At 43.0% G+C, this 15,402-nt stretch overlaps 1 protein-coding gene across 1 annotated transcript; it reads right to left on the reverse strand.

The window, feature by feature from the left end:
* Nucleotides 1-11,537: 11,537 nt before the first annotated feature.
* LOC110788453 (uncharacterized) lies at nucleotides 11,538-14,198 on the reverse strand. Its single transcript, XM_056842483.1, has 7 exons — nucleotides 14,007-14,198; nucleotides 13,657-13,817; nucleotides 13,498-13,573; nucleotides 12,992-13,221; nucleotides 12,639-12,900; nucleotides 12,409-12,495; nucleotides 11,538-12,323 (listed from the first exon to the last, which is right to left on the reverse strand). Exons 1-7 carry the CDS (start codon nucleotides 14,196-14,198, stop codon nucleotides 11,538-11,540), a joined length of 1,794 nt encoding a protein of 597 aa, XP_056698461.1.
* Nucleotides 14,199-15,402: the final 1,204 nt, after the last annotated feature.

The following is a 15,402-nucleotide window of genomic DNA, read 5'->3' on the forward strand; positions in this document are numbered from 1 at the left end:
TAAATTTTTCAAGTATGTTGCCCGAGACTTGAATTTGGGCATTTTCATGCTAGCCCCCAAGTATACCTTCGACCCTAGTATTTTCTTATAATGTAGGTGTTCTTGGTATATTGCTTGCGTTCCTCATAATTCATGGGTGACAAATCATGGAAGAATTTTGATTTTGCTGGAGTTAATTTTTACTTAGGGAATTTTGCTAAGTATGAACTTAGTATCATGTTTTTAGGGAACAAAAATTGTATGACTCCATTTCATGAGTGAAATGCACTCTTTTTAGGGATCGGTGTGAGTGCCGATTTTGTCAAAGGTATAATGCCTTGTTGTATTGTTGATCAGCATGTCTGACGAGTCGTTACCCCCTCCTGGTGGCCACGAGGAGCGTGGCATGACGCGTCAGTCTACTGGCGCGGGTCCCCTATGGGTGGGCCCTGAGCTCTACGACGGTCGTGATCTGCACTACGACCTAGAGCACCATGTGACTTCCCGCCTTCACGCGGGGAGAGAGACTACGGTTCGCGGCTATGGCGCAGCGACGAGTGAGACCGTTTTTAGCTACCTGAGCTCGGACGCCCATGCCTTGGTGAGGGCGAGCTCACTGTTTCCGATGGTTGAGACCTTCTGGGAGATACTGCGGCTTAACATCTCCCTGTCCTTTCTACGGTCGTTCATGAGGTGGTGGTGGGATACCACCAACACCTTCCATTTTCCTTGGGGCGAGATGACGATCACTCCTGAGGACTACACGGCTTTGACGGGCTTGACCTTTACAGGGAACCCCGTTCGTCTGAGGTCGGATGGCCCATCGCCGACTATTGCTGAGGGTACCAGGCTCCTGGGCTCGTGGATGGGTAGTAGATTACCTTCGTACCAGCCCCATGGGATACCTTTCGCTGACCTGATGTGGGCTTTGGAGCATGGGGTAGAGGAGTCGCCTTCGAGACAGGCTCGGCTGTTCTACCTCCATTTTATTACTTCCACTTTTCTATCGGGTCCGACTGACACCTTTGACCCGAGGTGGATAGGCATGGTGGAGGACGTGTCTACACTAGGTGACTATCGCTGGGGTGATTTGGGCTATGCGACGCTTGTCGGCCAGATGAGTTTGTCGGACGTGTCTACACTTTGTGATTACATTAGCGGGAGTGCCGCGTTTGATTGAGGTATGTGCCTAGACTTTCTTTTGTTGTCTCGCTTTTACCGGGCCTCCTTTTTTTAACGTTTTATTGTCCTTTTCTTTTTGCAGCTGTGGGCCTTTGAGAACTTACCTTGGCTGGCTCCCCGAAAGGGGCAGAGGCCTTTGGAGTTCCCTGCCGGTCGCCGTTGGGGTTGGAAGAAGAAGCTGACAGTTAGTCCACCGCCCGATACCGTGTGGGATCTTATCCGGAACGGGAACCCTGAGCATGTACAGAATCTTATCCTCTATCTCGTATTTCGTCATTCTTTTTTATTTTCTATGTGCGAGATCTGACTGCGTTTGTACAAAAACAGGTGGTTTGGACCCCATGGCTCTCTTTTAGGGGTACCCATGCTTTGGTCAGGGATAGTTATGCCCTGAGCCAGATGCGGGTCTTGTTCGTTGGCCGCCGGGACCTTGTCTGGTACCTGGGAGAGCGGGTACGTATGCAGACGGTCGAGGCTTTTTCGGTGCCTAGGCCTCCGCCTACGACCATGCTGTCTACTCGCTCGATAGGTGGGTCATGGAGGGTCTACTCGAGGACTGGCGTGCCGGCGACGGAGTTGGTGATAGAGGGAGCTAGCTATTACCAGTTTATCCAGGATTCTCTTCGTCTCCCGGAGCCTGGCGTTGTAAGTTGCCTCCTCTCTTCGTATCGATTTTAGTGTTTTCATGCTCGTGCCCATGTGTTTATGCCTACTGTTTTTTGTGCAGGAGTGTCCTGACCCTTCGTTGGGGGGATGGGTGCTTCCCGATGCCCGGATCTCGTATACCGGAGAGAGTGGATCCGAGATTGTGGAGACTTTCCCGGAAGACCGGGTTTTCCATGCTCCGCTCCCTGAGGGAGTAGAGGCGGTATGCGCCTTTTATTTGTGTACTCTTCTTATATTTTTTTCTCTCTTTTTTTTACTAACATTCCTGTTTCAGGTTCCGGCCCGTACGGCCAATGCGATGGTGGGGGTGATCAACCGGTTGAAGTCCGCGTTGGTTCGAGCTCGGTCTGTACTTTCTTGCAGGAGCCCCCACTCTACTCGGGTAATGTGCCCTTTCTTTTCTTTTGATCTGTACCTTTTGTTTGGCTTTCGCTTATTCACTCTCTTTTTTGTCCTTTTTTGTAGACGGCTGCTGGACGCGCCGGGGCCGACGACGCGAGTCCCTCGGGCGGGGGACACGGTCGTGAGAGAGGGAGGACACGGCACTCGCCCCTACGGCATCGCCGTTCCGACGCGGGGGTGAGTTCTTCCGGGGAGAGGTCCGAGCCGGAGCGTAGGCGACGTTCCGTGTCGGTGGCCCGAGAGCCTAGCCCCGAGTTGCAGTCACAACCTCATTTTTGGGGTGACTCTGGCTGGGGGCCCTCATACCACGGGGAGTGGAGTGGATGGACCGGCGAGGCTTGGAGACATGGAGCCGATGACGAGTCTTAGGCTTACCTCCTGTTTTGTACATATTCATTCTTGTATTCCGCATGTATATATATATTTTTGGTGCAAGAATGTTTTGAGCCTTCTGTGGGCTTTGTTTTAACATATTATAGCAATATTAGCTTTCTAAACCAACGACGAATTTTGAAAAGGGAAAGACTTTCGTAAAAATAATGAGTTCATATAAGAGTGCACACATATTTTTAGACTAACCGACTACTTGGGGTATTACATATGCATGTTCACTATTTTTGTTTTTTTGCCGACTCGTGCCATACTCCTTTGTTGGGCTTGTTCCTGGAAATTCTTTGTGGCTTTTTCATTCTATTTGGTCTTGCCCGTGCATGGGTTAGGGTAGAGTGCCCTTTGCAATATCTTTTCTTCTTGATGCGTTGCATGACTTTATTATTTTTTTAATTTTTATTGGACCGAATCCTTGAGAAGGATTGCCTACGTATCTTGTCAGAATCAGGCCGCGCGTAGTTCTAGCTTTTGAGAAATTTTTTGAAAGGGTGTTCATTATACGTCTGCTTCCCCCCCCCCCCCCCTCCCCCCAAGTGTTCGTGGTTCTTTTGAGGGTTAGAAAAAGGAGTACGAACACTTGCAGAAGCGGGAGGGTAGGTGGCAAGAGAGAATGACGCCCGATCAAGGGCGGAGGAAATATCGGCGCCCGGGCCTGGGCGTGAAAAATAACAGCGCCCAGTCCTGGGCGTTGAAGTTTTGTCCTTCGCTTTTTCTATTTTATCGAGTTTTATGCCGTTTTCTTAGAGTAATGCGCAAAATGTTTGGTCATGAGTCTTAATGTGTTTTATTAGATGCCTTAACTCTGGACTGAATTTTATTAAATATGGTACTTTTTTAATTGGTCTAAGTTCGTGAGGTTAGCGAATTCCGTTCCATCTATGTCAGCTAGTTGGACTGCTCCGCCAGGTAGGATGGTCTTTACAAAATACGGTCCTGTCCAGTTAGGCCGGAATTTTCCTCGAGGGTCCGTAGTAGGTGCGCGGACTTCTTTTAATACAAAATCGCCTTCTTTGATATTTCGAGGTTTGACTCTTTTGTTGAATTGCCTTGCAATGCGCTTTTGATACACTTGCACGTGATGTAGAGCTCTTAACCTCCGTTCGTCTAAAAGGACGAGCTCGTCGTACCTAGCTTGAACCTAATCAGCTTCGGGTAGCTTGCTTTCTAGGACGATCCGGAGGGAGGGAATCTCCAACTCGACCGGTTGGACTGCTTCCATTCCGTATACCAAGGAGTAGGGTGTTACTCCAATGGAGGTGCGGATTGAGGTTCGATAGCCCCATAATGCGAAGTGTAATTTGTTGGACCAATCCTTATAATTTTCGGCCATTTTTTCGATTATGACTTTAATATTTTTGTTGGCCGCCTCTACCGCGTCGTTCATTTGCTGCCTGTAGGGAGAGGATTTATGGTGTTTGACATGATATTTTTCGAGCAGGTCTTGGACTTCGGCCCTGAAGTGGGAACCTTGGTCACTTATGATTTCATGTGGAACCCCGTATCGACAGAATATGTTCTTTTCTAGGAATCGAGCGACATGTTTGGCCGTTAATTTTGCATAGGAGACAGCCTCTACCCATTTAGTGAAGTAATCAATTGCGACTAAAACGTACTCGTGTCCCCCTACGCCCGTTGGTGTTACTTTGCCGATTATATCTATACCCCAGGTGGAAAAGGGCCATGGAGAAGTGAAGGTGTATAGTTCTGAGGGAGGCAAATGGTTAAGGTTACTGAAGATTTGGCATTTTGGGCAAGTTTTTACAAAGTGATGACAATCAGTTTCCATAGTGGTCCAATAGTACCCTGAGCGGGATATTTTTCGGGATAGCATTTTTTCGTTCATATGGGGTCCGCACACGCCGTTATGGTATTCTTCCATTAGTCTTTGGGCTTGGTTTTGATGGACGCAAAGTAACTTGATTTTATTTGGTGTGTATTTGTACAGTTCTCCCAGAATTATGCTATATTGTGAAGCGAGGAGGCGTAGGGCCTTTTGTGCTCGCGGGGAAGTGTTTGGGGGGAATTCCCTACTTGTTTTGTAACGAAGGATGTCCGTGTACCATGGTTCTTCTTCGGTGTTTTCAGGTTCGGAGTCTATGGCACAACAATAAGCCGGCTTTTTCCTTCGCTCGACCCGAAGGGTCATTCCGTCCCATTCATTCGGGATGTTGAGCATTGAAGCTAGCTTCGCTAGTGCATCCGCGAATTGGTTGTCGTCTCTTGGCAAGTACGTATACTCGATTTTTTCAAATTGCTCGACTATTTGGTCTAAGTGAGCTTGATATTTTGAGAGACTAGTGCTTCGGACCTTCCATCTTTTGGATATATGGTTGATTATTAGGGAAGAATCATCGAAGACTTGTAGATGTTTGACTCTGAGGCTAACGGCGGCCTCTAGCCCAACTATGCAGGCCTCGTATTCGGCGGCATTGTTTGTGGCCTCGAAGTCAAGTTTGACGGAAATTGGTATATGGGCTCCTTCTGGACTGACTAGGAGAACTCCGACGCCGCATCCTTTTTGGTTGGACGCGTCATCGAAGTATAGTGTCCAATAGTCGTCTCGTATCATTAGAAGTTCCTCGTCGGGGAGGAGGTAAGCTTCCGTGGTTTCCTCATTCGTGGCATGCTCGGCCAGGAATTCGGCTACCGCTCTTCCTTTGATTGTTTTTTCCGGCATGAATTTTAGGTCGAATTCTGAGAGCATGACTAGCCACCTGGACAGGCGACCATTTAGGGCGGGCTTTTCGAACATGTATTTTAAGGGATCTAGTTGTGACACTATATGAACAGTGTGGGCCAATAGGTAATGTCTGAGTTTTTTGGATGCCCAGACGAGGGCGAGACAGGTTTTCTCAAGTTCTGTGTATCTCGTCTCGTACTGTATGAACTTCTTTCTCAAGTAGTAAATGGCTCGCTCGGATCCATGTACACACTGTGAGAGCATAGCTCCTGCTGCAGTATCCGTGACGGTTAGGTATAGGCGTAAAGGGATTCCAGGCAAAGGCGGGGAGAGGATGGGTGGTTTGCTTAGGTATTCTTTGATTTTATCGAGGGCAGTTTGGCATTGTTCATCCCATTCGATCTTTTCTTCTTTTCTTAATTTTTTGAATATTGGCTCACAAGTCATAGTAAGCTTGGAAATGAACCTACTAATGTATTGCAGCTTTCCTAGGAAGCCCCTTATCTGTTTTTCAGTTTTTGGTGGGGGCATTTCGGCAATGGCTTTGATCTTAGATGGGTCAATCTCGATTCCTCGCGTACTAACAACATATCCTAGCAATTTTCCCGAGGTTACCCCGAACACACATTTTTGTGGATTTAGTCTCATGTTATATTTCAAGATTCGGGTGAAGAACTTTTTAAGTGCCGGGAGGTGACCATGCCGGTCTTTAGATTTGACGATCATGTCGTCCACATAGACCTCGATTTCTTTGTGTATCATGTCATGGAGTAACGTGGTGGCTGTTCTTTGATAGGTGGCCCCCGCGTTTTTCAAACCAAAAGGCATTACAGTGTAACAATATGTTCCCCAAGGGGTAATGAAAGTTTTTTTTTCCATGTCTTCTTCTGCCATGAGTATTTGGTTATATCCGGCGTACCCGTCCATAAAGGAGAGGAGCGCGTGCTCTGCGGTGTTGTCTACTAGTATGTCAATGTGAGGTAGAGGGAAGTCATCTTTAGGACTGGCTTTGTTGAGGTCTCGATAGTCTACGCACATTCGCACTCGTCCATCTTTTTTCGCTACGGGGACAATATTGGCCACCCATTCTGGGTAGTTGGAGACTTTTATAAAGTCGGCGTCTAATTGTTGAGTGACTTCTTCTTTTATTTTCAAGGCTATCTCTGGTTTGAGCCGCCGTAGCTTTTGTTTTACTGGCGTCATTTTGGGATCTAGCGGAATTTTATGCTCAGCGATTTCTCGATCTATTCCTGGCATGTCTTTGTAGGACCAAGCAAAGACACCCTCGAATTCCCGCAAAGTGGAGATTAGATCGGCCTTTTCAGTGGGAGTTAAGGTGAGGCCAATTTTAATAATTTTAGGATTTTCTTCTGTTCCAATATTTACCGATTATGTGTCCTCAATTATAGGAGTTTTGAGTTCTTGTTCACTTACATCTTCTATTAGTTCGGTACATTCCTCTTCTGGATCTTTTTCGTGCTCATTAGTGGCGAGACATTCTGCATTATTACTCGGATTTTTAAGCGGCACATACTCAAAAGTTTTTTTTATCTTATTAAAGTCATGAAGCATTACATCAAAAAGATCTCCCGGAGTAGAGATTTCCGGGTCTAAACTATTTTTGGGAGGGGTTACAATTTTGCTAGGTTCGGACTCGGAGTCAGACTCGGATTCAGACTCTAATTCTTCGTACATCTGACCCTCTCCCGCAGATATCTTGAACTTCATCCCACGAGCATTGGTCCATTTGAAAGTCTTGCGCCACCCTCGTTGGATTTGGTCATCTTTTGAGGGTGATGGAGCGATCAATTTAGTAGGATCGAACACTTCATCTTGGAGAGCTAATGCCATAATTTCTGTTTCTTTCTTCGCTCTTTTCTTTTCTAACCCAAACAATAGCCCGAAAGCGTGTGAGTTGGGGAGCGTTTTTGGCATAGCATGGTTCTTTGGGGCGAGTGGCCTTTGAGAACGTAAAGGGTCGTGTCCCAGAGCATGCATCTCTTGGGTTTGTGCGACCTCTAGGTATAGATGTTCGGGATATGCTTCTTCCATCGCGTTCCTTGATGGCTATCACGGGCAAGTACTCAGGGGCCCTGCATTATTGTTGTGGAGTAGGAGACACATTAGTTTGTTTTGTGAGTCGGTTTTTTTTTAGACATTCTATGACTACCCTTAAGTCGGACTAGTATATTTGGACTGCTATGTGTGCACTTTGAACTCTTTATGTTTTCGAAAATCTCTGCCTGTGTGACATTCATGATTATTTGCATGGTCGACTTTTAGTGTCGAGCATTGCCGTCGTAGGAGGCCTAACAACGACGCAAAGAGTTATTAATTTTTTCGCGAGTCGCTTTTGAAATCGAGTGCTTTTCTTACGCCCTTGTTGCAATTCTTTTTATGAACCTTTTTTTTGCGCTACGTACTATCCTTTCGCGCGGGTACCGAGGCTGCTGCGCCTGACCAGAAGGCCAAGCAGCAACTTCAGCGCCCAGCGAGGGGCGTGAGAATTTCTGGCGCCCAGCCAGGGGCGTTGAAAATGCATCCCTGGCTGGTTCTCGTTTTCTGTCTTCTATTTATGCGACTTCGATTTGCGTGCTTGCCTAATAACGTCCTTTACGCGTGGCAGCGTTTGTGGGATTCGTTACAGGCCATCCCGAGCGCCGCTCATTTTTGTGGCGATCATTCGGGTTTGCGGAACACGTGTTTCGGTATAACTCTTTGGCAAATTAGTCTATGAATGTTTGGGAAATTTTTAAGGTCGTTGGTTTTCTAGAATAGTTTGTCGCACACAATCACACATTTCGCTACACATAACTACATTACAAACATGGATTTGAAAATTAAATATGCCACGTAGTTTATGATAGGCTTCTATGGGTAGTTTATTTGCGCCTGGCTTGGTACCGCTTCTATCGTAGATCCAACACATGCCCCGGTCGAGGTAGTGTCTTCAACAGACGAATTTCGCCAAAGAGGCCAACCCGCAAGTGCAAGCCAAGGGGGCATGCAGGCGAGACGGACCTAATGAGCGAGCGATTGGGTTCGGGATAGGTGTACTACCTGCACAAGTACCGAGTGGGCAACATGCGCGGCGTATGCACCCCCCTATTGGCGAAAAAAGGTATCCTTAGTCCCAACTCCCGAGGGAGCCGTGATTCGTTATGCGGTTCTGCCTGTTCACATTAATATACTGATTTTCAGGTCGTCCCAACTTGATGGGGAAATAAACGCGGGGTAGGATCGTTTCACCCTTCGCCTATTTTGATTACCTACAAGCACGAGTATTTCCTTCACTATCCCCAGTTGAGTCGCCACTGTGAGGGGGTCAAAAAAGCACGAGGCTAATGCGTGACCTCGTCCCTCGTGGGTGTGACGATTCTTTTTATTCAATCAAGTGTAATTGGATTTCCTGTGAGTTTACACCCAATTGACTAGTAATATAGGAGTCGCCATTCAGTTTTTAACGACAATGAGAAAAACTGACAAAACCCGGTTATCGTGACATAAAGGGAGTGCAATTATGTTTGACCACGACGGCCGTAGGTTCCCTTGTGATCCCTGGTGTGGGGATCTCTCAACATACACCCGCAAGGTAGAGATTGAGGGTTCGGGGGACTGTAACTACCGAGAGGAGTACTTCGCTCGTCGATAACTCCAGAGGCAGGATATCCTTACTAGCTAAGCACAAATAATTGAAGGGACATGCGTCAACTATTAAACTAATTTGAGTTGATTTTAGCAATATGCAACATATAATACTAATTCGATCGTGATCATCTGATTTAAATAGCATTAAGGGACCTAGCATGATAATCCGATTTCCCAAAAATATTATATTTGATAGGCGTGATAGAACAATCATATTAGGTTAGTTTAACAGTTCATAAAAAGGGCGAGGAAAGCAGTTAAATCATTGAAAAGGGACACATCACGATGCACCCTTGAGAGGTGCGTCACGGTTCTCAGAAAACTAACCACTTTGACTTTGCTATTTTTCCTTTTTATTTAACGAATCTCAATTATGGGACAGGATACGTTCTGTTCGATTTATGGATCGATTGCGACAGAACGCGTGAACAATTTCGCAGCAAGAGGATTAGGCTAAGGGGTTTAGAGTCAATACTCAGAATATCATTATGCGTTGTTGTGTTGTCTTTCACGTCGAATTTAGGGGTCTATTTATAGGGGAGAGTTCGTGGAAAGATAGAATTGCAGAGTTCTAATCCACAAAGAATTAGGAAAAAACACGTACCCAGGTATTTTCAGCGCCCAGGCCTGGGCGCCGAAGATTTCGGCGCCCAGAGCCAGGCGTTGAAAATAGGGTCTGGGCTGTTTTCTTTAGTCAGATTCGGATTCCTGAAATCCGTAGAGTTTGAGATTAATTCGAGTCTTTTAGCGCATATCAATTTTGTGACAGAATGCGTCTGGGCCCGTTACCAACTCTAGGCTCGTTAGGATTTCAATTAATACGTAACTCTTATTTCCGAATCATATTAGGAATAGGATTCTCGCAGTTTTCTATCTCATTTAGGATTTATGTTGGAATGCAACACCTAATTCTGACAGGTTTCTATCTTTTATGATTTACCACTTTTAGAAGCTACTTTTTATGGCAGTTACTATTTTTAGCAGGTTTCCATAAATAGCAGGTTTCAGGTGAAATGAAAAGGGGAATTGAGATTCGTTTATTTCATAGGAGATGCGTTGTCAAGTGGAGATTTACGTTTTCATCATCGAACCTTTCCCTTGCGGGAATGGGGACAAAAGTAGGTGTCTACCATATCCTCAGTTAACTTCTCATATACCTGCTTCACATAGTAATGAGGCATATTACAGAATTCATGCTCAGAGTAAGATTGCTTTAGAAGCTCTTTTACCTCACAAATCTTCTTCCAATACCAACTTGCAGAATTGCTTGGCTGATATCTCCACCATTCCCCATTCTTTAAGTACACAGAGGTTACCCATTTAACCGAAACATTGTCTTGCTTGGTGGCTAAGCCCACACATACTTACCCATGCTAACAGTGTTCCAAAGAACATCTCTAAAGCCTAGGCCACCTGTTTGCTTACTGCTGCAAGTATTGTGCCATGCTACACTACTAGGCTTAGAGTTGTAAACAAGACCACTCCACAGAAAGGCCCTGCATATCTTAGTGATCTCTTGTAAGACATTCTTAGGAAGAAAGTAAATTTGGGCCCAATACATGTGTAAGCTCAAAAGTACAGAATTCATAAGCTGCATTCTAGCAACATAACACAGATTCCTAGTGCTCCAAATCATAATCCTAGCTGTCATTTTATCCACCAACATTCCACGTTGAGCAACAGAATTTCTCTTAGCACAGATAGGGACACCAAGATACTTGAAAGGCAGATTACTTTTGGTAAAACCAGAAACATCAAGGATTCTCTGAATGACATCATTACTCATGCCATGGCAATAAATAGAAGATTTTTGTTGATTTGCCTTCAAACCAGAGGTAGTGGAGAACAATTTGAAAGCTTGAAGAATAAGATAAGCAGAAGGGAAATCACCTTTGCAACATAAGATCATATCATCAGCAAAACACAAGTGTGTGAGTTTAAGCTCTTTGCACCTTGGATGAAACTGAAATTGGCTCATATCACTAATTTTATGAAGAACTCTTGACAGGTACTCCATACAGATAATAAAAAGAAGAGGAGAGATTGGATCTCCTTGTCTTAGACCCCTCTGAGATTTGAAGAAGCCATGCATTGAGCCATTAAGCATGAGAGAGAACATTGGAGTAGTAACACACTCCATGACTAGATTAACAAACTGAATAGGAAAGTCCAGATAGATCATCATGTCCTTTAGAAAAGCCCAATCAACAGTATCATAAGCCTTCAGAAGGTCAATATTCATCAAACAGCTAGGTTTCATCCCTTTTCTCCCATATTGTCTCACAAGATCCTGAACAACCATGGTATTGTGCACAATGTATCTCCCATGAACAAATCCCCCTTGATTCTCAAAAATCAAGTCAGGAAGAATTTGTCTAAGCCTTGCACAAAAGACCTTAGTGACACATTTATACAATGGGTTACAGCAAGAAATAGGTCTGAACTCACTTACATTTTTTGGACATTTGACTTTGGGAATCAAAGTAATCATAGTGTGATTAATTTCTTTTTGTAACTTGCCATGATGAAGTACATCCAGAACAGTTGCTATGACTTCATCTCCTACTATGGACCATGCATCCTTGTAAAACTAGGAACCAAATCCATCAGGACCTGGAGTTTTGACTCCTGGAATAGAAAACAAAGCAGACTTGACCTCATCAGCAGTGTAAGGAGCATTTAGGATAGTTTTTTGATGATTCTGGAAAATAAGACCTGCCTGAACTATCTGCTTGATAACCTGTGTTCTATTATCTTGAACACTTCCTAGTAACTCTTTATAGTGTGTTAAGAAAGCATCTGACACCTCATCAGGTTTGTCTCTCCATACACCATCCTTATCAAAGATATTGTACACTTGGTTCTGCAACCTCCTACTTTTGATACTTTGATGGAAAAAAGATGTGTTCTCATCTCCAACCTTAATCCACTCCACTTTGACTTTCTGTTTCAGAAAGTCCAAATAAGCTTTATGAGTGATTTTATATTCTTGAATTGCTTGTAATTCCAAATCTGTTAACTCTTTATCATGAGGACTATGATGCATGGCCTCCTGAGCTGAAACCATACCATGGTAGGCCTTCAAATCAGCTTCTTGGATATCAGTGAACCCAACTCTGTTCAACTCCTTAAGAGAAGACTTGACTCTCTTCAATTTAGTGGCCAAAACAAACATTTTACTACCAGAACAGTGGAAGTTCCATGCCATTTGAATAGTATCAAGAAAAAGTGGAGAAGATTTCCACATTGTGAAATATTTAAATGGTTTCCTTCCTCCATCACTTCTAGGGTAGACAGTGAGAAGACCAGGAGAGTGGGCAAACTTCCCTTCAAGTAGAAAGCAAACTTCAGCATTTGGATAATCACTTTGCCAAGCCTGATTTGCAAGAAATCTATCCAATTTTGAAAAAACTCTATCACCACCTTGTTGTTTATTGTTCCAGGTAAAAAAAATTACCAACACTCTTTATATCCTCAATGCTACACACATGCATACAGTTACTGATATCCACAATATCAGCTTGTCTAACAGGCATACCTATTTTCTCCTCCATAGTCATGACACAATTAAAATGACCACATAAGACCCAAGGCCCTTGAATATTCAGCAGCTGTAATTCTGTCCACAACTCCTTTCTCATAGTATTCTCATTAAAATAATACTACAATGAAAAGGGGACATACCACTCACTTGAGTAATATGACAGTGAATAAACTGACTAGAAGCAGCTGTAATATTAACATTAAAGCTTCCAGACTTCCATGCAACCACAATTCTACCTCCATTATGATAACTAGCATTACTAGTGAAACACCAATTCTGAAAAACCTTTTGGCAAAGCTTGCCTAGATTAGGCAATTTTACCTTATGCTCCAGGAGACCTACCAAACCCACCTCATACTTTTGGATGAATCTTTTGACCTCTTCTTGCTTATGAGATAGGTTAAGCCCCCTGACATTCCATGCTAGAATTTTATCCATGAGGAGAGGAAGGGTCCCCCCCTTCCACTTACTTCCCTCCCCTGTTCAGTTCCTTGATTCACATCAGAACCACCCACAATGTTTTCCACCTCATTCTCACATCAGTCTCCAAAACCTGAAAACCATTATTGATTTGAGTTGGCTGCACAGGAGTACTCCTAACTCTTATTGGTCTAAGAGCTCTTTGGAATCCATCTGGATCCACAACTGGTTCATTCACCACCACTACACTCCTTTCTATCACTGGTGCAGTCTTCCTAACCCAAACCCACTTAGATTTGCCTTTCCTACACTACTCCTCTCCATGACCAATGAGCTTACACCTCCCACAAACAGTTGGCCTCCATTCATAGTGGACAGCAACTTAAGTCATATTCCCAAGTTCATTTCTAAATGTGATCATCTCAGGCAGTTCCTGTGACAAAGATACATCTACCGTGGCTCTAGCATATTGGAGTTTATCCCTACAACAGGTTGCATTATCTCTCTTAATGGGTTTACCTAGCTCACTGACTATCTTGAAAAATGACTTTTCCCCCTAATATTTAAAGTTAAATTTAAGTTGAACCCAAATGGGGATGGATTTCACATCTTCCTTCTCCATATCTAGGTAAACATCCCAAGCCTTCACTACCAGAGGTTTGCTATCAAAGAAAAAATGGCCAGACAGTACTTTATCCCTTGAGTCCGTAGTGAAAAATCGAACTAAGAACACTCCCTTCTTCACCTTACCACCTTATCAATGTTTAGATTCCTCCAAACCCTCCTAATAAATCCCTCCATTACATTAATAGGAGGATTTTGTCCAACAACATAACACACAACTGCTGAACTCCAGTAATCCACCTCCTCCTGTATATCATCAAAATCAACTTCTACAGGAGGAGTCTAATTCAATTCATTAACAACAGATTCACCACAATAGAGTTCATTATCAGAAACAGCTACATCATTGAATTGTTGCAAAATGGGTATTGAGCCAACATTCATTCCAGAGTGCAGATTGCTTACATTTCCAGTCGAACTAAGAATGACATTCATAAATTCATTGAATGAATGACGCATTTCAGATCATACCTGAAGATGATGGAGTCCCGATTTCGGAGTGAAAACCTCATTCTCAATACCAAAATCCAGCGCTTCGACCGTAAGAAGTTCATCCATGGAACGAGTTCGCAGAGCTTGAGAATCTGAAGAAGGTCCACGTTGTTTCGACGTGCCATTGCCATGCTTGCTTCCCTGATTTTTCGCGCCAGTCTTCCTTGCCATGGCGATGGGGTATGATAGTTACCATACACCAAAGAGAGAAACTTGGAGGAAAAGTTTCAGGGGTATCATTAAAATATAAGGGGTACGTAATTAACTCTGATATTATTAAAGTATTCATTGAGGCGAATCAAACAAGATCTCACATGACTATGTTTTTTCTTATGTATTGGAAATAATTTATATAGAAGATTCTCTTCAAGTGTAAATAGTGTCAAAATTCTAAATTAGAACATCATTATAGAATATAGAGAGTAGATAGCTTTGAAAAGTTAATCTTAAACAAAACCAAGGAAAAATAATTACAACATTATGGAGTATTACTTGTATAGTTGTACACACTTTTGACCTGTTCTGTTCACCTTATACTATCCAAGTGCAATACTAAGATTTATAATTAAAATAAGTTCTGGTAAGATTTAATAAGTTCAAATAATATAATTTCAGAAAAAATAAATTCAGAAAAATTAAGTGAAAATCATTTATATTACACATCTACGAGTATGAAATACTTGTATTATTGCAGTATGAAATACTTGTATTATTGCAGTATGAAATACTTATATTCCCATCAGAAAATATACTCCCTCTGTTTTTTTATGTTCTCATTTACTGTAAACTCTTGTTTTGAAGAGTATTGATTTGGTGTAAGAAAAAGGTGGGAAAGAAGAGAGATATAAATAAATTAATGATAATAGTGGGTAAAGTATGAGAGACATGATGGAAATGTGTAGTTATTATGGGAAAAGGGTAAGATGATAAAGAATGATTGTAAAAAAAATAGAATAAAGTAGAAGTGGATAAATAAAATAAAAAATACCTCTTTTTAAAAAGTGGATACAAAGAAAAAAGGGAGGGGTATATACTCCATATATATACGGTCTTTTGTCTAAAAGAACCTTTTTTTTGTTATTAATAAGAAGAATGATAAAACTTAGGAAGCCATCCGCTCGAGGGTGATCCCTAAGTTTATCGTCATTTACAATAGAATTTAAAGCCTCGCCGAGGGTAGTTTATATATATATTAAATATCTGATACAAGATGACCAACATTCAAGATCCAATATGCTTTTATATTTTCTTCTCTATAGACATGGTTGATGTTGACCATTTCGAACTTCCTAGGGAGAGTGCTGATGTCATGCATGATATTTTGAAGTTTCCATGAGATCTGCCATTTACCTTTGAAAGCATTTATGACAAGGAG

Source organism: Spinacia oleracea, chromosome 4, assembly GCF_020520425.1.
Source record: "Spinacia oleracea cultivar Varoflay chromosome 4, BTI_SOV_V1, whole genome shotgun sequence".
NCBI classification, from domain to species: domain Eukaryota; kingdom Viridiplantae; phylum Streptophyta; class Magnoliopsida; order Caryophyllales; family Amaranthaceae; genus Spinacia; species Spinacia oleracea.